This window comes from Heptranchias perlo, chromosome 10, assembly GCF_035084215.1.
Source record: "Heptranchias perlo isolate sHepPer1 chromosome 10, sHepPer1.hap1, whole genome shotgun sequence".
NCBI lineage: Eukaryota > Metazoa > Chordata > Chondrichthyes > Hexanchiformes > Hexanchidae > Heptranchias > Heptranchias perlo.
Window position 1 is genome coordinate 64,084,487 of NC_090334.1, and position 22,981 is coordinate 64,107,467.

General features: G+C 40.6%; 1 protein-coding gene across 1 annotated transcript; it reads right to left on the minus strand.

Moving 5' to 3' along the window:
• Nucleotides 1-8,274: 8,274 nt before the first annotated feature.
• LOC137326658 (alpha-1-antitrypsin-like) lies at nucleotides 8,275-20,582 on the minus strand. The gene is made up of 6 exons (XM_067991957.1): nucleotides 20,474-20,582; nucleotides 19,592-20,268; nucleotides 14,129-14,399; nucleotides 12,568-12,715; nucleotides 9,156-10,625; nucleotides 8,275-8,923 (listed from the first exon to the last, which is right to left on the minus strand). Exons 2-5 carry the CDS (start codon nucleotides 20,259-20,261, stop codon nucleotides 10,437-10,439), a joined length of 1,278 nt encoding a protein of 425 aa, XP_067848058.1. The 5' UTR covers nucleotides 20,262-20,268; nucleotides 20,474-20,582; the 3' UTR covers nucleotides 8,275-8,923; nucleotides 9,156-10,436.
• Nucleotides 20,583-22,981: the final 2,399 nt, after the last annotated feature.

Consider the following 22,981-nt stretch of genomic DNA (forward strand, 5'->3'; position numbering starts at 1 on the left):
TGCCCCGGAGCATGGTACATTGGCGAGACCATGCAGACACTGAGACAACGGATGAACGGACACTGCGCAACAATCGCCAGACTGGAGGGTTCCCTCCCAGTTGGGGAACACTTCAGCAGTCAAGGACATTCAGCCACCAATCTTCGGGTAAGCGTTCTCCAAGGCGGCCTTCGAGACACACAACAACGCAAAATCGTCGAGCAGAAATTGATAGCCAAGTTCTGCACCCATGAGGACGGCCTCAACCGGGATCTTGGGTTCATGTCACGCTACACGTAACCCCACCAGCGAAAAAAGAGTTATCTGTTTTTAATACAACTGGTCATTCTCTCTCTTTCTCTTCCTTTCGGATGTTTTTCTCTCTCTCTCTCTGTCTTTTGTTCTGGCCGTTTGTATATTCGGTGGTCCTGTATGTAATGTCTCTCTGTCTGAAGACTTTGATTGCCTTGACAACGGGCAGTTGGAAAGATTATCTGTAATCACCAGGCATTGTTCTCTGACTATATATGCGATAACCTTCATGGAATCCTACACTTCACCTGACGAAGGAGAAAGCCTCCGAAAGCTTGTGATTTTCAAATAAAACTGTTAGACTATAACCTGGTGTTGTAAGATTCCTTATAATAGTTTTATTCACAGTAATTCAATATGGCTCTTTATACCATTTCTGGTTCTTTATAAAGTATATTGCTAATAAATTTAAAATCAAAATTTATTAAAAATGAGTAAACTGGGAGCAGGATCCCTCAAAAACATTTACATTTTTATTTAATCTTAAAAAACATTATGATTTATTTCCTGCAAAAACAGCTCCAGATTTCTCAACTATTTGTGTCTCATTTTCATTGAACTATTATGGCACAGCAGCAGAAAAGCTCAGCAAAAGTAAATGAACAAATAGCCACAGAATAAAAGAAAGTCTAGAACTGCTCAACTGCTTTGACCAGATAGGTACAAAGGAGGAAAAACAGGAGTGACAACTCATTTATAATTGGTTGCTAGGTTTCAATCAGCAATTGCTTGCTTGATCCTGAAGAAATATTTTTTGGATGTGCTACTAAGAGAAAATAAATCACATTAAAAAAACTCCATTCTATTTGACCCTCTCTCTTCCTCTCTATGTAATATGTGAATTACATGAGAAAATTGTGCAAAAATCAACAAATTAAAAAGATATTGTGGGTGATAGCAACCATGCAAAGAGAGCAAAATCACAGGTGTTCCCTTAAAGATGATTAAACTTGGCTGCTTGGAAATATTTAAGCCTTAATGTACTACATTGTAAATGTAACTTTTGGTATTAGATTATAATCCCTTAGTTTAAAAGCAGAGCAACAATTATAGTGATGTCCGTGTTGAGAGAGAAATAAACTAACAATTTAAGGTTGCTTTATGAAGGTAAATCACCTCCGCAAAGATCAGAATGCCAAACATATGAGCCTCAGGTTACTAAGATTCGGCAAACGTTGCAAGACAATTCTTCCATGTGATTGGAGAACTGAAAAATTAATCAGTATTCTGCTCATCAGCCAGCCATCAGAAATTCCTCCTTGTTTCATTTTCCTTTGATGTGGAGATGCCGGTGATGGACTGGGGTGGACAAATATAAGGAGTCTTACAACACCAGGTTATAGTCCAACAGCTTTATTTGAAATCACAAGCTTTCGGAGCTTTCCTCCTTCGTCAGGTGAGTGTAGGATTCCATAATGGCGCAGCATATATAGTCAGAGAACAATGCCTGGTGATTACAGATAATCTTTCCAACTGCCCGTTATCACACCTCGGCAGAGATATAATCAAAGAAATCAAAGGAGTGGATGGTGTTCAGACAGAGAAACATTACATCCCAGACTACTGAATACACAAGCGGTCATAACACAAAGACAGAGAGAGAATTACTGAAAGCATGTAGCGCTCTCTCTTGAATTGCCAACTATCAGTTCCAATTCAGTCTCCAGACAGTTCTGAGACAAGCTTTTCTGAAAAAGTTTCTTGTTTTTATTTTAAAATAAATATTGCTCACAGAAATGGCTTTCAATATTTGGGGTGAAAATCCTTTGAATGAAAAGGGAAGAATGTCCATTTTCTCTTCACTAAAGGTCAGTGATTACAATCGCATGTTTCAAAGAGGTTTCGTTCCCATGATTTTTTTCAGTGGGTCACTGATAATGAAGGTGAGAAAAAAGCCACGGAAGACGTTTCCCTAGAATGTGATGTCTTGGTTTTATGAGATCTTGTTTTTTTCTGAAGAAAACAGGAGACAGAAAGCTCATGCAAAGAAACAAGAAAACAGTCCTTTCTATCCTAAGTGAACTTTATAGATGGATACCAACAACATTTAAAAATCAGGAAAATCATACTGTCTTTCAAAAACTAGCATGGTTGGCAAAACTGGATGAAACAGTTCCTATATGGATTCCATTAATGCTTCTAAATTTAGGCCCCCTTTGCAGGGTCACAAGGGGGCCTAAATTTAGAAGCATTAATGGAATCATAGTCAATGCACTTAGAACTACAGGAGTGATTTTTCTCCTCAAGCTAGGTAATGTTCCTCAATGTCTCATCATTTGCTTTGACTGATGATGGCTGATACAGACAACCTATAAAGCGTTCAGGCTAGAATCTGTCGACTCCACATAGACACCAGGGCTAACCGACTCACAGTCTCTCAGGTAATCATGATATCTCACAAACTGAGCCAAGTTCAATGCTCCTTTAAAGTTTCTTGGAAACAAGGGCTCCTTTACTGACTTATAGTGTCCCAGCAATTTTGTCTCAATATGCTGAATATCAGTGTTCACACAACCAGGGAACAAGGAAGAATATTTAAGAAAGGTCCGTCTTATGCATCAGCTGAGATGCTTTTAGAGGAAGAACTAACTCAATACCCACTCTTAGTTAATATTGCTGAAGTAGTTGGTCAGATGTTGGCCTGCTTAAGGTTTGTAGTGACCATCAGATAATAATTTGTCAATAATAAAGAATATGATAGGATTGTTGCTATAGAATGACTTTCATCTTCTACACTCAATTTTCAGTTTAATCCAAACCATTTATACTTAGATTTTATAGAGACTCTAGACTCAGATATCAAAAGCAAAATACTGTGAATGCTCAACAGACTCAGATGTCATTGGTTCGTGCAAGATTGAATGATACCATCCTTTCTTTCAAGATCACTTTCTAGCAATTCAAGCATTCACATTGAGCCCTGGAACAAGTACAGATTATGGACCTGTCGCCGAAAAAGGCCAAGAGCAGAATGTAGATGCCCAGCTGCTATCATTAACTAACATCAAAAAGATCTTAGGCTTTACATTAATATGGCAAGTCCAGTTGAGCTTCTAGTCAATGGTAATCCCCAAAATGTTGATAGTGGGGCACTCAGCAATAGTGCTGCTGTTGAAGATTGGGAGAGATGGCTGGGCTTTTTCTTGTTCAAGGTGGTCATTGCCTGGCACTTATGTGGTGCATATGTTACCTGTCACTTTTCAATCCAAGCCTAAATGTTATCCACTTCCTGCTATAGGCTGGCATGTGCTGCTTCATTATCAGAGCAGCTGTGAATGGAGTTGAACACTGTGGCATTATCAGCAAATAGCCCCACTCCTGACCTTACGATGGAGAGAAATTCATTGAAGTAGCTGAAAATGGTTAGGTTGAGGAACTCCTGCTTCAATAACTTGGGCTGCAATGATTGACCTCTAACTACCACAAGCAGCTGCCTTTTCATCACGAATGACCCCAGTCACTGGATGCTTTTCTTTTTGACTCCATTGGTCTTAGTTTTGCTCGGGCTCTTTGCTGCCTTAATGTTGACAGATTCTCATCTGTCCTCGAGTATTCAGCTCTTGCGTCTGTATCTGGATCAAGGCTGTGATGAGGTCTGGAGCTGAGTGGTTTTGGTGGAACCCAAACTGAGCATCAGTGAGGAGGTTATTAGTGAGACGATGTCTTTTGATGGCAATGGTGATGACTCCTTCCATTGATTTGCTAATGATTGGGTGGTAATTGGCCAGGTTAGATTTAAAGAAAAAAGAAAGACGTGGGCATTTATAATGTACCTTGCACGATCTCAGGATGTTCCAAAGGGCTTTACATGCAATTAAGTACTTTTAAAGTGTAGTCATTGTTGTAATGTAGGAAACTTATCCTCCATTTTTCTTGTTTTTTGTGCATAGGACAAATCCTGTTTTTTGTGCATAGGACGAATATGGGAAATCTTCCACATTGTCAGGTAGATGCCAATGCCAGATATACTGGAATAGCTTAGCTAGGGGAGTATCAGGTGTTCATCTGGGATGTTAGGACCGGAATTGGCTGGACACTGACATTTATGATATTGAGGACCTTGGTACAAAACCGAGTAGGATTGTCCAATTGGCACTTTTAGCTGAAGAGACTTTCAAACAGTTCAGCCTTGTCTCTTGCTAGTTTCATCATAGTTGAAGACAGGGATGTTCATGAGGCCACCAATTCGGGTTAGTTGCTTGATTGTCCTGGATGTGGTAGGACTTTGCTCTGATGCATAGCCTAGTGGGATTTCCTAGCCCTGCCTGCTTTTAGTGTTTAGTATGCAGGTAGCCCTGGTGCTGCTCCTGGAATGCCCTTCTACACTCTGCATTAAACCACAGTTGATCTACTCAATCTGTGTCAGGCTGTTGCTTGACTAATGTGGGCAGACCAGTCCCCAGGTGTTTGTAAAGAGGATTAGAATCATAGAATCTTACAGCATGGAAGAAGGCCATTCAGCCTGTCGTGCTTGTGCTGGCTCTTTGAAAGAGTTATCCAATTTAGTCCCACACCCCAGCTTTTTCCCTATAATCCTGCAAATTAATCCTCTTCGAGTACATGTCCAATTGCTTTTTAAAAGTTCCTATGGAATCTGATTCCACCACCCTTTAAGGTTGTGAGTTCCAGATCTTAACAACCCTCTGTGAGGAAAAAATGTCTCCTCATTTCCCCTCTAGTTTTTTTGCCAATTATTTTAAATCTATGACCTTCGGTTACTGACCCACTTGCCAGAGGACACAGTTTCTCCCTACTTACACTATCAAAATCCCTCATAATTTTGAATATCTCTATTAGGTTTCCCCTTAATCTTCACTGCTCTAAGGAAAACAATCCCCGTTTCTCCAATCTCTCCAAATAACTGATGTCCCTCATCAATGGCATCATCCTGGTAAACCTCCTCTGTATCCCCTCCAAGACCTTAACATCCTTTCTAAAGTGTGTTGCCCAGAATTGTACACAATGGGCTAGAAATTGGGCCATCTAGCGTCCATGTTATCGGCGCTTCGCGGCCTCCCAGAGTGCCAAGATGGCATCTTGGATGCGCACGCACGTTTCTAGCATGACGTACGCTGGACACCATCTCGGTATAGGTATTAGTGCTTGCGCAGAGACTGAACGCCGGAAGCATGTAAAGTAGGGAGAAAATGCTTACAATCAGTGTGGATCGCTGATTTAAAGTGATAGACACCATTTTGGAACTTTATGCTCAACTCAACACACAATCTTAACCATGCACACTTGAGCATGTCTTAGATGGCATGGAGGACTCCCCCCCACCACCACAGTGCTATTTAAAGGGACCATGCAGGTGTTGCAGGTTAGTTGCTGGATTATTGCTTCTGGCTGCTGGTAGAATTGGAAGTGGTGACCCCCAGGACGTTGATGGTGGGGATTCGGCAATGGTAATGTCGTTGAATGTCAAGGGGAGGTGGTTAAACTCACTCTTGATGGAGATATCATTGTCTGGCACTTGTCTGGTGCGAATGTTACTTGTCGCTTATCAGCCCAAGCCTGAATGTTGTTCAGGTTTTGCTGCATGTCAGCACGGACTTCATTATTTGAGGGGTTGCAAATGGAACTGAATAGTTGGTTGAATGGCTGCCAGTGTGTGTGACCTGTGAGTGGTGGTTGTGTGACCTGCAAGTGTGGTACTATGTGTGGGTGAGATGCAGCACGCCAAGTGCAACATTGCGTACGGATGGGCAATGTTTGTTGGTGGACGGTTGACGGGGAGTGTGATGCATGGAGCAATGGTGCAATTGGTAGGATGTGCCACTTGTCACTTGCATTCACTCACCTTGACCACTCGTGTTAAATCGTTGAACTTCTTTTGGCACTGCACCCACATGCGTGGTGCCATGCTTCTGGCGTTCACTTCCTGGTCCACAGCCTCCCAATGCCTGTGGAGCTGAAGTCTGGAGGGTCTCCAGCCACTCTGTAGATACAGATTGGCCCTCCTTTCATCCACCCCCTCCACCAGGGCCTCCAGTGCATCATCAGAGAAGTGTAGGGCGTGCTCTCGCTCCAGTTCCGCCATCCTTCCTGCCACCTTTCCCTCCTGCCAATGGACTGTGCACCTGCCATTTAAAATGTGGACCTGCCTGTGATGTGCGCTGGCCACGGCCCATTTCAGGCTTCCTGATTCTCCGTGCAGCCTCTTAACAGCACGGAGCAACTCGCCAAGGCTTCTTCGACAGCACCTCCCAAACCCGCGACCTCTACCACCTAGAAGGACAAGAGCAGCAGGCGCATGGGAACAACACCACCTGCACGTTCCCCTCCAAGTCACACACCATCCCAACTTGGAAATATATCGCCGTTCCTTCATTGTCGCTGGGTCAAAATCCTGGAACTCCCTTCCTAACAGCACTGTGGGAGAACCGTCACCACACGGACTGCAGCGGTTCAAGAAAGCGGCTCACCATCACCTTCTCGAGGGCAATTAGGGATGGGCAATAAATGCCGGCCTTGCCAGCGACGCCCACATCCCGTGAACGAATAAAAAAAAAAAAATTTACTTTATCTGAACCCTTCATGATTTTGAACAGTTCTTTCAAATCTCCTCTTAACCTTCTCTGCTGTCAGGAGAACAACTCCAGCTTCTCCAGTCTAGCCACATAACTGAACTCCCTCATTTCCGGAACCAGTCTAGTAAATCTTTTCTGCACCCTCTCTAAGGCCTTCACATCCGTCCTAAAGTGTGGTGCCCAGAATTGGACACAATATTCCAGTTGTGGCCGAAGCAGTGTTTTATAAAGGTTCAACATAACTTCCTTGCTTTTGTACTCTATGAGGTGATTTTGAATCCCAAGAATGGGTGGGAGTTGAAAATAGTTGTTTTTTGGGTCGCGACCACAACGGGTTTAACGTCAGCGTGTAAAAGTACAGGCTTCCCACTGGGAATGCAAAGTCCCAAAATTTTGCGATTGCGACCCAAAAAAACTATTTTCAACTCCCACCGCCCCCAACCCATCCGTTCTTGGGGTTTAAAATCGCTCCCTATGTCTCTATTTATAAAGCCCAAGATCCTTTTTTAACTGCTTTCTCAACCTGTCCTGCTACCTTCAAAGATTTGTGCACGTACACCCCCAGGTCTCTCTGTTCCTGCACCCCCTTTAGAATTGTACCATTTAGTTTATATTGCCTCTCCTCATTCTTCCTGCCAAAATGTATCACTTCGCACTTCTCTGCGTTAAATTTCATCTGCCATGTGTCCGCCCATTCCACTAGCCTGTCTACGTCCTCTTGAAGTCTATTACTATCCTCCTCACTGTCTACTGCACTTCCAAGTTTTGTGGCATTTGCAAATTTTGAAATTGTGCCCTGTACACCCAAGTCTAAGTCATTAATATATATTAAGAAAAGATGGTCCTAGTACTGACCCCTGGAGAACACCATTGTATACTTTCCTCCAGTCCGAAAAACAACCGTTCACCACTACTCTCTGTTTCCTGTCACAGAGCCAGTTTCGTATCCATGCTGTCACTGCACTTCAATGAATAGGGCTTTGAATTTTCTCATTCAGTCCAGCTGATTATATGTATGATGAACGCTCCACTGCGATGGCTGTGTGCAAAGTGACATTACTTTCATTAGTTTTAACCTAGATTCCAGAGCTCACAAGGACCAGTGCTTTCCATTTAATCGTGAGTAGCTGCAAACTATTTAAAGTTTATTTGACTCTTCATAATATATTTGTGACCATGTTCCTCAGATACGTTGAAGGTCATCTAGTTATAGAATCACAGTCAAATCAATAATCTTTATTTAGCACTGATTCTTATCATTAACCTGTTAGTATTCTTTGAAAAGTAAGCAGAAAGAATAATGTTATGCAGAATGAGGTGATGCAGGTTGAGGTTGAGGCACATTGGCAGGGCGAGTGAGGAGTACCTTTGTTGGAAATATGCTATTATTAATGCTACCGAGGGTTGTTAATCCTTCTTAATAATAACTTCCACAATGATTTGGGCCCGAGTCTGACTGAACATGCAAGCTTTATTATAGACACAAGAATAACATTCTAATGCGGTTATACCAAACAACAAATATTTATATAACGACGTTCTAATATAGTTCTATCAAATAAACAAGGATGGTGCAACCTGTCCCTAGGAAGTTTCAAGCTGATCAGGCTTGGTTTGTAGGGTGTGTGGACCTCTGACGTCCTGGGAAGCTGCTTCTCACTGTAGTGGGACAGTGCCTCAGTTTAAATATCTTTCTGAAGCATATTTGCTTCTCGTAGCTTAACAACATTAGTCCCATGATGTGGTCTGTCCCGGACATCTCCCCACCCCCCAGGGTGTCCATTGTTCCAGACATCTTTACCCATTCTATGGTGTTAACTGTTGTCCATTCTATCTATCTTATGAGGGGGGGGGGGACACATTCCCTTATCTTTCTGTGTATTTTGATTGTTCGGATGCAGACATTTAAGATGTCTCATCCTGTATATGCCAATCATGAAAGTTACCTAATGATCTGAACAAACCTCCTGCAATTAACATAACGGGATTAGTCTGTGTCCAGGCCCTGAGTCTTTGATTATGCCTTGGGACATTTTGTTATCTGTTTCTGACAATTGGTCTTCAATGTGTCTGTTTCACAGTTTTATTCTCAATCACTTTACCTGATGATGTGGAGATGCCGGTGATGGACTGGGGTTGACAATTGTAAACAATTTTACAACACCAAGTTATAGTCCAGCAATTTTATTTTAAATTCACAAGCTTTTGGAGGCTTCCTCCTTCGTCAGGTGAACGATGTGAAAAAAAAAACCTGACGAAGGAGGAAGCCTCCGAAAGCTTGTGAATTTAAAATAAAATTGCTGGACTATAACTTGGTGTTGAAAAATACTTTACCTGATGTCAGGCACATTATTTCCTGTGGGATGCTGGTTCCCTTTGTATTCTCACAGATGCAAGACCTGCGCTTCGCTTTTTAGTCAAGTGTCTGAAGCTTTGCAGGATGGGATACATGACTATGACTTGGTCTAGAAATCGTATATCTTAGTACCTTGACCACATCATATCTCTTTTAGACATTTTTAATGTCATCACTGGGTATAATGTGGTTACAAAAAATACAACTCCTACTGTTATTCCCCATTTTGGTATGCACACAGCATAATGATAAAAAAATTCTGCATAAAGCATCTAGCTTTTTGTAAAGGGCACTGACTTCATGAAAAAGTGTGAATTTGCAAAAAAAAGGTCAAACAACACAATGATGTATCATATTTGATTTTTCAATAATGGGGATAAATAGGGTTGAGCTTGGCCAACAGGCAGGCTCGTTATACCTCCAGCATAGAGGCTTGGCATGGTTTAAGTGGCCCATGGGAGCCCCTTCATTTAATTTGAATAAGCTACAGGCCCAATGATGAGCTAGCCCAGAGAGCTTGGCCTGTAACAAACTTGGCTGGGGATATTAAAATCTAGGTAAGGTGCAGCTCTTAAAGAGCTGCAGATAGTCACTGAGGTGGAAAGTTGGAGGGGGGACTGAAGAGTAGAGTAATTTATCACAATGGCACAGCAGAGATGGTGGGCAGCATTGGTCCATTTGATGCCAAACAATTGGAAGTCCTGCTGCAGCAGACACACCACGACCTAATTTGTGCCGAGAAAATTGCCGGATTCGAATTCGGCCAGTTTGCGAGTTGGGCCTATATGGCCACAGATCTCATTTCCCAACCCCAGCCCATTTTGCTCTGCCAGTAGAGCCTTGTAAATTGACCATATTGTGTAAAAAGGTATCAATGTGTCAGATAGAAAGGACATCATCATCCTGCTGAAAATGATGATCAGCTCTTCTGATCCCTCTTACTAGAAACTACTTCATGAAGAGCTTTGAACAAAAAAGCTGCAAACAACACTGTAAAAGTTCAGATGCATTTTCTACTTTAATTTTCTACTTTAATGTAAATTATATTAAACAACCTTGAACTAGGCTTTATACAAAGCATGATAAACTATAAGTTTACATTCGATGCATTTGGTTATTACTGAAGAGAGCTTTATTTGGCTTTATTATACAGGCTAACCTACAAACTATTTAATTCGTAATACTGCTACAACTAACTTAATTGTTTTCCATTCATTGATGCTGCATTTTTTTGTGAATGAATTGAGTTTGCACCAGTGTCAAACAGTGGGGTTCACCACTCTTCCTGCAAAGAGGACACTCTTGGTGTTGTGTTCAGCAATTAACAGTAAGAAGGGTCTGTTAAATTTAAGCTGAGGAGGTATTGACATTGGCATTAAACTAACTCCTGTAACTGCTGTAGCTTCTGTTCCTCTTTCATCAACATCGAGCATTGCCTCATGAACCACCTAAAAGAACAAGGAACCAGGAAATCTGATTAATAGAAATAATATCCCTTTTAATAATTTAAGGTGCATTTTCAATACTTACTTTAATATTAAATCAGTGCTTATAATCCAGCAATAAAAATAACCCAGCTGGTATGAATAACAATTTTATCATTCCTTAGGTTTTTTCAGACCTGTCATGCATTGAATCGTCCAATCATACACCACTGAATTCTGTGCAGGTGTTACGCCAGTCCAAGAAATGGGATAAAATATTGAATATTTGGATAGACCATAATGATTGATATAAATGTCAATAATGTATCAATCGTAGTTAAAAAATCGAACCTCCCTCCTTTGCTTCATTCTGCTCTACCAGCGTGTCAGACATCAGGGCCGGGAATTCCTCAGAGCTGTTCCCGCTCCACCAGCGTTACTTCGCCGGAAGAGCGGCTGAAACCCCGTTTACACAGCTCTTAACTCTATGAACACCGAGTCTGTCCAAGATTCAGGGGCTGCTCCCGTGTCTGTGGAGGCTCTTCTAGAACCTCTCGTGAATTCCCTAACAGAAAACAACAAAAGTTTTTTTGCTCAATAAGTGATCATTCTCTCACCTGTAGCTCCCAAACGTCTCTCTCTTCATTGTGACTGTTATTACCCTCTGCTTTATTGATGCTAATAGGGCCAGCACTGCTTTGAACTTGCCTTTCTTCTAAGTTGCGAATACATCATCCTATGCCCTCTGCTTGCTTGCTGTATCTTTATTGTGTTGAGATCAAGATTCAAAGCAAAGTCTCCTCCTGTAACTCACTGGAAGTGAATTTTCTTGGAGCTAGTCCTGCTCTGCTGCTGTAACTGATGGAAGTGAGCTGGAAACCCCGTTTATGCACATAATCTCAGTCTCAGCTGAACTTCAGCAGTGGAGGGGAAGCAGCTTTGAGGAAATTTCTAGGCATTCTTTCCCAGAACCTCAAAACTGTAGAACTCCTTATCCCCCTCAGTATTTTGTACTACCTACATTGTACAGGTTTTTAAAACCCAAGTTTGGCATCTCTAAGCTACTTCATCTTCAGGCATCTCATCTTGGGGTTGAAATTGCTTTATGTCAAATTTCCTGTTTTTCATACTGTAACAATATTACTAGATAAACTAGTTAATAACATTGCTAAAAGAGCATACTATCGTCAATCGATGGAATCATGTTCAAACCCTTTACCTCTTACTCTATTCACCAAACTGGTGTCTTGAACTACGGACCTCTGTCCTTCACCTTCGTTCCCAATAATTAATTTACATCTTGTTGAAGTTACATTGCACTCAGATACAAGAATCATAGAGCCATGCAGCACAGAAGGTTCAACCCAGGCCATTCAACCCATCATGCAGTCTCTTTAAAAGAGCTATCCAATTTGTCCCACTCCCCTGCTCTTTCCCCATAGCCCTGCATTTCTTTTCCTGGCGAAAGATATTCCTCCTGTGTCATTCTTTTGTGAATCTGTTCTAATTCTTAGGTTATTGTTTGATCAGTAGTTGCAATAATTGTGATTAACTCCTGCTTGGAAATCAGATGCCTATTTATGTTGAATCATGGATTCCAGAGTATTGTCAACAACGTGGAAACAACTGATCATGTGTACGCTTGTCACAGTTGCAAATTGTTATTTTCTGACAATGGGTCCACCCTGGTTTTAGGGCAAGATTTGCACAAGTTTCCTTTAGGTAGGGCAGAGTAAAATATTTCTTGAGGTGGTACTCCAAAAAGATGATGTGCAAGAGAGAAAGATCACAAAAAAGCTTAAAGATATATTAGTGTCTTCCACTGATGATTATTGAAATGTTATATGCGAATTTTAACATCTGAAATATTCCAATAATCTGGCCAGTGTTTCCATGATCTTTTGTTAATTTACAAAATACAAATTCAATATTATGTGCTTTTCAGTTAAACATGAAAGTGTTTTACCTTTGATACTTTTAGCTGTACAGATTTAGTTATTCTGGAGAGGTTCGCATTATTAGTAAAGACGTCTATGATACCCATTGCCATCAGTAGGTGTTTGAGCTGGTAGGAGGACTTCAATGACAACTTTGGAAGGCGCAGATCCACAGACCTATTACAAACATAATGTCAAAAAGATATTACTTCACTCATTATTCTCTCCAAAATTGTACACTTGCCTTATTATGTTTGTAATTTCTTAATTTTGCCATATTTAGCAATACGTTGATTAGACAAACAAAAATTAAAGATGATGGATAGTTTATATATAATATATTCCCAGTTTTCATCCTTTGACTCTCCTCTTTGCATAGCGATGGTGATTCCTGCTGGAACATGGTTCCAGGTGCCATTGGTATTTTCTCAAATAACCAATGTTCATGTGTGAACAATCTCTGCAAATGTTTACGAGGCTGTTTCACCACTGAGTCGTCGGATCATGTCACGTCCTCACTCACTGCCCATACACTTGTTTTCCAGCAGGGGTCACTGGATAGCAATCAGGTGCAGAAAGTCCGTTTGCATTTTTGTTCCCGAGCTCTGAGACTCTAGGAACTGTACTTGTTAAAATGGATTTCAATTTAACAAAAAAACGTTTTAAATGTAAAGCTCTTGTTAGCATAAGTGTGCTTTTAACAGTTTTGTTCTAATATCAAATGTATAGTTTAAGTAAAATTATTACAAACCAATAATGATCTATATACACTTTATTTAGTCTTTAAAATTGTGTATTATTTCTCCATGTGCTAAGAACACAAGTGGGGAACAAGAAAAGCTACTTTGACTCATCTAGCCTATTCCTTCCACCCATTTACAGTAAAACCTTAATTATCTGCCTCCTTGGCCATCTATTAGAATTTTCACAGGGCAAAGCCTTGCGGGAGATGTCACCTCATTGCAGAACTCGCTAAAACTGACCTCCTCTTACTGATGACCTCCTGAATAGACAGTGCAAGAAAATTTAAATTTGCTTGAATTTATTCATATTGTATGTGAGTTCATCCCAGTACTGGAGCATCACTGAACTGTGGGTAGAAGACCAGCAATTGGGTACTTTTGACTATCTGCTGATTTCCCACATTCACCAGATGGATTCCCCTCGATTATGGTGTATAATGGAGGTTGAACTATGATACAATTTAGCATTGTAAAGGACTCTCCCCAGCTTACCTTATCTTCTCAGGAGGCAGTAACCATTGATAAAACTCTGAGGTTTTTCCCTGACCAAATCTAATCAATCCAAAATTCCAGAATATTAAATATTCATTTGAAGGTACAGGTAGCCTTTCATTTATGGAAATATAAACTCTACCCCCTCTCAGTTTCTTCCTTTCGGGCCTCTTTTCCCGAAAGTAATGAATCTTCGTGCACTAAGAGCATGCAATCTAAAAGAAGCTGATGACTGTAGCGGAATTACCATAAAACAATGATTTTCCCCCTCCTTATTGTTGATTGTAACACACCACCTCTGTGCAGCTAGAAAATAATGACTTTTAACTTAATTTCACTGATGTGATAAACTTACCCAATCCGTAATGAATTTATCAAGTTTTGAAAATTGGTAATGTTTAGATTTTGTTCCACTCTTGTCAATTTTCCTGGATCTGGTAGAATCAGCACCAGGGAAGCATTTCCTTTATATGGAACCATAATCACAGAACTGGAAAGTTCTTCATCGTAATTCATAGCATATCTTCCTTTCCTCTTCATCATTCGCACTTTAACTGTTGTTGTATCATCTACATGAAAGTCATCTTCATAAGTGTTCTGAGGATCAAAAGGTTTCACCCATTTACCTAAAAGAACCAAATAGATATAATTAGATAATATACTGAACTGTTTACTCACCTGTAAAAAGAAAGTCTTGCATTTATATAGCACCTTTTATGACCTCAGGACATCCCAAAGCACTTTATAGCCAATGAAGCACTTTTTGAAGTGTAATCACTGTTGTAATGTAGGAAACACAGCAGCCAATTTGCACACAGCAAGCTCCCATACACAGCAATGTGATAATGACCAGGTAATCTGTTTTCTATTTAGTGGTGTTGGTTGAGAGATAAATATTGGCCAGGACACTGAGGATAACTCCCCTGCTCTTCTTCGAAATAGCACCATGGGATCTTTTACATCCTCCTGAGAGGGCACACAGGGCCTCGGTTTAACGGCACCTCCGACAGCGCAGCACTCCCTCAGTATTGCACTCGAGTGTCAGCCTGGATTTTATGTTCAAGTCTCTGGCATGGGCCTTGAACCCAAAACCTTCTGACTCAGTGGTGAGATTGCAACCAACTGAGGCACTGCTGACACTGTAAGAATATATAAGGGCATTTTCTCCTCTCCGATAATTAAAAGATTTCCTATTATTCACTAAACCCCATAGAAATTCCTTAAAATCGCATGGAAAATTATTTTTTGCCAATCCTACTAATTTAGGTACGATAGTAAAAAAGTCATTGCTTTTTTCCTCTTTTTCTCTCGGATCTCATTACAAGCTGAGTGTGAGCGGGTGGGAGCCCTGCTTTCAGGTCTACCAAAGAGCCATTCCAAGACTGGTCAACAGGACATGCACAAACGATCAGCCCATGGAGGATTTTTCCTTCCTTGTTGAGAGGAAACAACTTGCCTCCACTGAACATTTTCACATGGTGATGAGGCTGAGATCAGGAGTTCAGCAGCGACTGTGGCTGCATATCCCATCACATTGCTATGACTCTTTTAATGCACTGCATCACTGAATTGTCACCTCACTGGTTCTTTATTAAAATACCCGTTCTATACAAGTTATATATCAGTACAAAAAAAAATTCTATTTCCTGCTTAGCATTGCTTTTCCTTTCATTCTGAAAGTCTCTCATAACATACCACTCATAAAATCTAGAACTGAACAGAATAGGATTGGAGTAATGATTCTTTGCCTTTATTGCTACATATTGTTTCAGAGAGTTTCACCATAATTTGAGCAACGACAAAGAATTACTGTAAAATTGTGTTTGTTTTTCACACTGTTTTACACCTACCTGCAGGGTGTCCCATTACCTCACAGCAGTATTTAAAGCAGGCCCCTGGGTGCACAGGCAATAGAAACCTGTATAAATGCATGACGAATGCACAAACTTACAGCCAATTTAAAACAAATAGTTTTGTTCAACCCCTACTTTCCCAATGGATAGATTTGAAAAATCCCCTCCTTCTGTAGGAGAACTGGCTAGGTTCAGTAGGGAACTGAGCTCTGTATAGGCTCAATACTTTATATCAGGTGGAGACACTAATTCCTGCTCAGCTGATGTCAGTGATGAGCTTTGTCATGAAAGAACATGGCCTGAAAGAACAGAAATTGTCATCCATTTTTCTTCTTGAGTGGAGTGGAATTCATCCTGCAATTGAATGCTTGCTGAGTATTGCTGTGTGCTACAATTATGGTTTAACATTTTTTTTTCTGTTTATATAATGATTATTGAAACAGTTAGCCTGACAGCAGCGGGAGGGGCTAGGGTTAAGTAACGCAGTTGAAAGGTGATTAATAATAGTACCCTGGATATTCAATGATATTAATTCAGCCTCCCCACATTGTCAACAGTTCCTCAATAATTCCTCCAATCCAATTCGCTAAAACAAAAATAATTGCAAAATCTACAGAAGGAGATAAATAAAACAAACAGAACCATAACTGGTGCAATAAGAACATAACAAATAGGAGCAGGAGTAGGCCGTACGGCCCCTCGAGCCTGTTCCGCCATTCAATCAGATCATGGCTGATCTTCAACCTCAACTCCACTTTCCCGCCCTATCCCCATATCCCTTGATTCTCTGAGAGTCCAAAAATCTATCCATCTCAGCCTTGAATATATTCAAAAACACAGAATCCACAGCCCAATGGGTTACAACATCCATTCATCTGTGGGATCTGGGCATGAATCCAGCTGAAACTGGCGAGATGAAAGCCTTTTCTCTCTGTTGGCTGTAAGTGAAATTAATGTGGTCAGTTTCAACTCTATTAGCGGACATGAGTACACGGCATTAAATGTTCTGAATTAAGCATTAGTGGGCATTAACACTGCAATCTCACTCAGAAAAGGCAACAGATGGCTAATGAGTGAAGTACAAAATTCCCATTGATGCTGGAGGGGGGTCTCTTTTGAGGCAGAATGCAAAATGTTTTGCTCTGCTTCCATCTATCTGACCTCAGATTGCTTGAGATGACACCAACTGGAAAAACAAGATGGAAAAAATGTTCCATTCCCCACCATTGACAACTGTGCACCTTTTCACCAACATTTTGAAATGAACAAGAATGTCAAGAATTTTTAATTTCCCAAAATATCTATTCTTGGCCTAAGTGAAACATGCCAACTCAGTAGCAAGTTGTGCTGAATGATGGGCAGATTTGTGCTGTAGACATGCACTTTCTAAGAATGAAGTTAAGACTGGCCAAATTCATTTCACTCTGATCTTTATACTCAATGGACAGATGAGACTTTCATCATAACCCCTCTTTGTTAATTTTTAAAAGGGTATTGGTGAAACTCCACATTATGTTAAATATGTGCTTCATTACTTCACATTTTAGAGAACCCACATTGCCAGGTACAGGCAACTTGAAGCAATAATAACCTGATACTAGATCATCATCTAGAGGACTACTTCTTTAACTATTATTTTAAAGATATCAGGAAAGAAATTCTGATGAAATATATCTGTTAACAAAATGTGAAATAAACAATGATAATTACATGGATTTAATTTTTTAAAATTAGTATGTTGTTGATAAAAATTTAGGGTCTGCCTTAGATATTGTCTTCAGTTAGCATCACGGTCTTTCCAGCAGGCGAACCCGCATCCATCAAAATCAGGAGTTTACTTTTGCTAGCCAATATCTAGTTGTATTATAGCGTGACGTGGGGGTGTAACAATGTTATAAGAATTGGATATAGTGATCCTTGCACATGTCCTCATTTGTCTTTCAGCAATTTTCTGGAAGGCAGACTTTAATAAGAGGCTGGATGCAAATCTATGAAGGAGTTTATTTTGCAATTGTTAACTCAACAAATAGATAAATATGTGAAACAATTCCCATCACAATATGAACTTGATGTTTTATCTCTTCTCCTAAATAAAATAATAACTTATGCTGTAATGGCCTTTTTAGCTGCCTAAAAACACTTACTTTTCTTGGATAGTATTTTTATTCTGAAACTTGACCAGCTGTCTAAGCCTAGGCAGTTTTTCTTTTTAAAGTAGACATGCCCCCTGTTGAAAATATGCTATTATTAATGCTACCAAGGGTTGTTAATCCTTCTTAATAATAACTTCCACAATGATTCGGGCCCGAGTGTGACTGAACATGCAAGCTTTATTATAGACACAAGAATAACATTCTAATGCGGTTATACCAAACAACAAGTATTTATATAACAACTTTCTAATATAGTTATATCAAATTAACAAGGATGGTACAACTTGTCCCTAGGAAGTTTCAAGCTGATCAGGCCTGGTTTGTAGGGTGTGTGGACCTCTGCCGTCCTGGGAAGCTGCTTCTCACTGTAGTGGGACAGTGCCTCAGTTTAACCTGGTGTTGTAAGATTCCTTACATTTGTCCACCCCAGTCCATCACCGGCATCTCCACATCATATTTGCTTCTCGTAGCTTAACAACATTAGTCCCATGATGTCGGCTGTCCCAAACATCTCCCCACCCCCCAGGGTGTCCATTGTTCCAGACATCTTTATCTATTCTATGGTGTTAACTGTTGTCCATTCTATCTACCTTAGCGGGGGGAAGGGACATGCCCTTATCTTTCTGTGTATTTTGATTGTTCGGATGCAGACATTTAAGATGTCTCATCCTGTATATACCAATCACGAAAGTTGTAAATAAAATTGCTGGACTATAACTTGGTGTTGTAAAATTGTTTACAATCATCTGAACAAAGCTCCTGCAATTAACATAACGGGATTAGTCTGTGTCCAGGCCCTGAGTCTTTGATTATGCCTTGGGACATTTTGTTATCTGTTTCTGACAATTGGTCGTCAATGTGTTTGTTTCACAGTTTTATTTTCTCTGCAATATTCTCAATCACTTTGCCTGATGTCAGGCATATCATTTCTTGGCTCCCTTTGTATTCTCACAGACACAAGGCCTGCGCTTCGCTTTTTAGCCAGGTATCTGAGGCTTTGCAGGATGGGATACATGACTATGATTTGATCTAGAAATTGTATATCTTACACCCCCTTCCTCGCTCACTAACACTCTTAATGGAACTAATCTTGAAGATAAGTTTCATTTTCCTATTGTCCACAGGAAGCTTCACTTCCGACCACTCCCCTCTGCAGCTGATTGGTCAGTAGAGCTGTTAGTTACACTGCCTCCTCCCCCCACCCCGCCCACTTCCTCATTCAGTTTGGGTCCCTTTGAAACTAGCTAGTGCGAAGCCTCCAAAAATACAACTTCCAATCCTGAAGGTGTGCCTGCTGGTTTAGAAGATTTTTTTAAAAATGAGTCACCATTGTCTGATGCCATCTGGCTGTCCTTAGAATCTAACCTCTTGAAAGCAAACGTTAAGTTTAAGCTCATTTTAATCTAAAATACACCAAGCCCCCCCCCCCCTTCTGTGGTCAATTGATTGCCAGGTTTGGGATTGTCAGTCATTAACTCATCTCTGTATTCATTTATTAACCATATTTTGCAGCACTAAAGTTCATAAAATAGCTTTGATGGAAAAAATTGCGTCTTGCTCAGGTTCAAGCTTTTAGATGTCTAATTAATCCTCCCAAAGATTAATATCTCATCAATACAACTTAATGTAGCTTAAATTTCCTTTGTATTACCAATCCTCAGGCTACAGTATTATGAAATTAACCTTCTACCCCCAAAGCAAGTAAATTGAAAACAAAATTAAGAAATTTTCCTACTCAAGATGTAGGAGGTATGCCTTCCTTTTTACAAATGCTTTAAGATATGTGTGTATAACTTACAAAAAACTTCTTACCTTTGAATAAGACATAATTAATAAGTATCATCACAGTGTTCTGATCAAGGTTTTTAATAAATTCTTGGATTTTGCCATTCGTTTGCCGGCTCACATAGGTGTTGATCTTTTTTTTTGCTCTGTCTTTTGCTCTGAAGTCAACCATCACTGCCTCTGCCGTATAAAATTGCCTAATGTCCTCAAAGAATTTCTTTTGAAGAACTAATCCCTGCTGTACGTACAGAGAGTTCCCCATTATCAAATGCAGTTCACTATGTTCACCGGTTATCTCTTTCAGGAGGTATCTGAACGTCTCATGCACTTCTGTTGCATCGTTGTGTGTCATATTACTGTACCCGAGAACCCGTACAAGCTGATCTCGAGTGTTATGTTTTGCGCCCAGAGACAGCATCGTTAGGGCGGCAGAGATGCTTATTGGAGAGAAGAAAATATTCTTGGAAGTTGAGCTTGGTTGAGAGGCAATCTGTCTGTAGAGACGCAAGGCAAAATCTACATTTGCAGCTGAAAGTTTGAATGCAGATAAATGAAAATTTGGATGGTTTTTATTTTTTGAATGGGTGGAAACTTGCTGAGTTGTAGCCTTCAGTGTAGAATGTTTTCCATTAACACTAACTATTCCACTGTAGAACATTGTGAGCAGTAACAAAGCAACAGGAATCAGTTTCCCCATCTTTAGCCTGCAAAGCAAAGAACAAACTTGTATTGCGGTATTTTGAGATTGTTCAAATTCCGAGCTGTCGTCGTCTAAGTCACACTTAGTTTCTGTACAACCTTAAAATTGATGTTTTATTACATCCAGTAAGCTAACTCTGAGTTCTAAAGAAGTTCAAATATTGCCAACTTAATTTCTAAAACAAGTCCATTTAGTAAACAGTTCCTTACTTGAAGTTTGATCGTAGTTTGAGTCCTTCTACCTAATATGAAGCAGGCCGTTCTTACAGTGGCTTTTTTCTCCCTTCTGCATCGTCCTTGGTGTTTAATGCCAATTTATACTGCAGCAAATGTAAACAGATCAGTTATGCATTAATCAGTAAAGTGACCTTCAATCTGATAGTAAACATTGCTATACAATGGCGTTTGCATTGCAAATATGATTCATGCATCTTCTATAAGCTTCAAAATCGAAGACAAAAAGGGTTTTGTAACATTTATTTTATCTATTACATTTTTCATTCACAAGAGGTGCATATCAGTCCTTTCATAGAGTCATAGAAAGGTTACATCACGGAAGGAGGCCATTCGGCCCGTCTCCATGCAAGAGCAATCCAGAAAGTCCCACTTGCCCACCCTTTCCCTGTAGCCCGGCAAATTTTTTCCTTTCAAGTACTTATCCAGTTCCCTTTTGAAGTCCAAGATTGAATCTGCCGCCACCACCCCCTTGGGCAGTGCATTCCAGATCTTAACCACTTGCTGTGTAAAAAAGTTTTTTCTCATGTCACCTTTGGTTCTTTTGCCAATCACCTTAAATCTATGTCCTCTGGTCCTTGATCCTTCCGCCAATGGGAACAGTTTCTCTCAATCTATTCTGTCTAGACCCTTCATGATTTTATTACCTCCTTTCTGTAACTTCCCCAATCGGCAGTTGTTCGAAGTAAATTTCAATTAAATCATTACCAAATAATGTCTCGGCTCAATTGTTAATTCCCACCTTCCTACACAAGCTTATACTTATCAATAAATATGCAGCATTATAGTTGCAATTCATTCTACACCGATAACTCTCATCTGGATATGCTACAGAATTAAAAACAGCAGTGACTTTCGGAAAATAGACCAACTGTTTTAATTAAGTTACAAAATTCATTCATATCAAAAATGTGAGAAAAGCTGCTTCCTTTCTGATTACATATTAAATATACACCCACATTAATATATATAACACACGCACTCACACATATATAAACACAAACACATATGTTTTTGTTTTTTTGTTGTGTCTCTTCCTTTGTCTGTCATTAGAAATTAAAATCTTTATCTCTGTCTTAGCATTGATCTTTTCTAACTGTCAGCAGAATACAGGTGAAATAATTAGTTGGCCTCAAAATTCAACTTTTTTGAAACTTGGAATAATGTGACATGAAAAAAACTCTTTGGCCCAGAAATTGGGCTGTCAGGCACCTGTATTTCAGACGCTATGCGGCCTCCTAAGTCCCCAAAATGGTGGGCAGGAAGCACATGTGCACACTTCCAACTGGAAGTGCGCAGCCCACCATATTGAGTAGGGAAAAACAAGAGGTGTCCTTTACCCATGCCTGAACCAGGCGTTAAGCCCTTTACACGTGCAAATAAAAGGCCTAATGCCTGTTTGCGGACCCTACTTTAGAAGTTGGTCGTCTTCTCTGTCTAAATTCTAGAATTGTAAACAATTTTACAACACCAAGTTATAGTCCAACAATTTTATTTTTAATCCCACAAGCTTTCGGAGGCTTCCTCCTTCCTCAGGTGAACGGTGTGGAAATAACATTTTTGAATCCTTCGCATTTAAAATCACAGAACAATGCCTGGTGATTACTGCCCGTTGCCAAGGCAATCACAGTGAGCAGACAGAAAGGTGTCACTTAAAAGGCCACCGAATATACAAACCCCCAAAAACAAAAAAAGAGAGATAAGGAAGACAGTCAATGACCCGTTATATTAAAAACAGATAACATTTGTTCGCTGGTGGGGTTACGTGTAGTGTGACATGAACCCAAGATCCCGGTTGAGGCCGTCCTCATGGGTGCGGAACTTGGCTATCAATTTCTGCTCGACGATTTTGCGTTGTCGTGTGTCTCGAAGGCCGCCTTGGAGTATGCTTACCCGAAGGTCGGTGGCTGAATGTCCATGACTGCTGAAGTGTTCCCCGACAGGGAGAGAACCCTCCTGTTTGGCGATTGTTGCGCGGTGTCCGTTCATCCGTTGTCGCAGCGTCTGCATGGTCTCGCCAATGTACCATGCTCTGGGGCATCCTTTCCTGCAACGTATGAGGTAGACAACGTTGGCCGAGTCACAGGAGTATGAACCGTGCACCTGGTGGGTGGTGTCCTCTCGTGTGATGGTGGTATCTGTGTCGATGATCTGGCATGTCTTGCAGAGGTTACCGTGGCAGGGTTGTGTGGTGTCGTGGACGCTGTTCTCCTGAAGGCTGGGTAATTTGCTGCGAACGATGGTTTGTTTGAGGTTGGGTGGCTGTTTAAAGGCGAGTAGTGGAGGTGTGGGGATGGCCATAGCGAGGTGTTCGTCATCATTGATGACATGTTGAAGGCTGCGGAGAACATGGCGTAGTTTCTCCGCTCCGGGGAAGTACTGGACGACGAAGGGTACTCTGTTGGTTGCGTCCCGTGTTAGTCTTCTGAGGAGGTCTACGCGATTTTTCGCTGTGGCCCGTCGGAACTGTCGATCGATGAGTCG

What these genes read in the sequence shown, in the direction of transcription:
- LOC137326658 (XM_067991957.1), bottom strand. Translation starts at nt 20,261, where the DNA reads ATGGGGAAACTGATTCCTGTTGCTTTGTTACTGCTCACAATGTTCTAC. An exon ending in TAATTATGTCTTATTCAAAG is followed by an intron (nt 14,400 to 19,591) that starts GTAAGAAGTTTT and finishes TGGTTCTTTTAG; the next exon opens with GTAAATGGGTGAAACCTTTT. An exon ending in TACAGCTAAAAGTATCAAAG is followed by an intron (nt 10,626 to 12,567) that starts GTAAAACACTTT and finishes TTGTTCTTTTAG; the next exon opens with GTGGTTCATGAGGCAATGCT.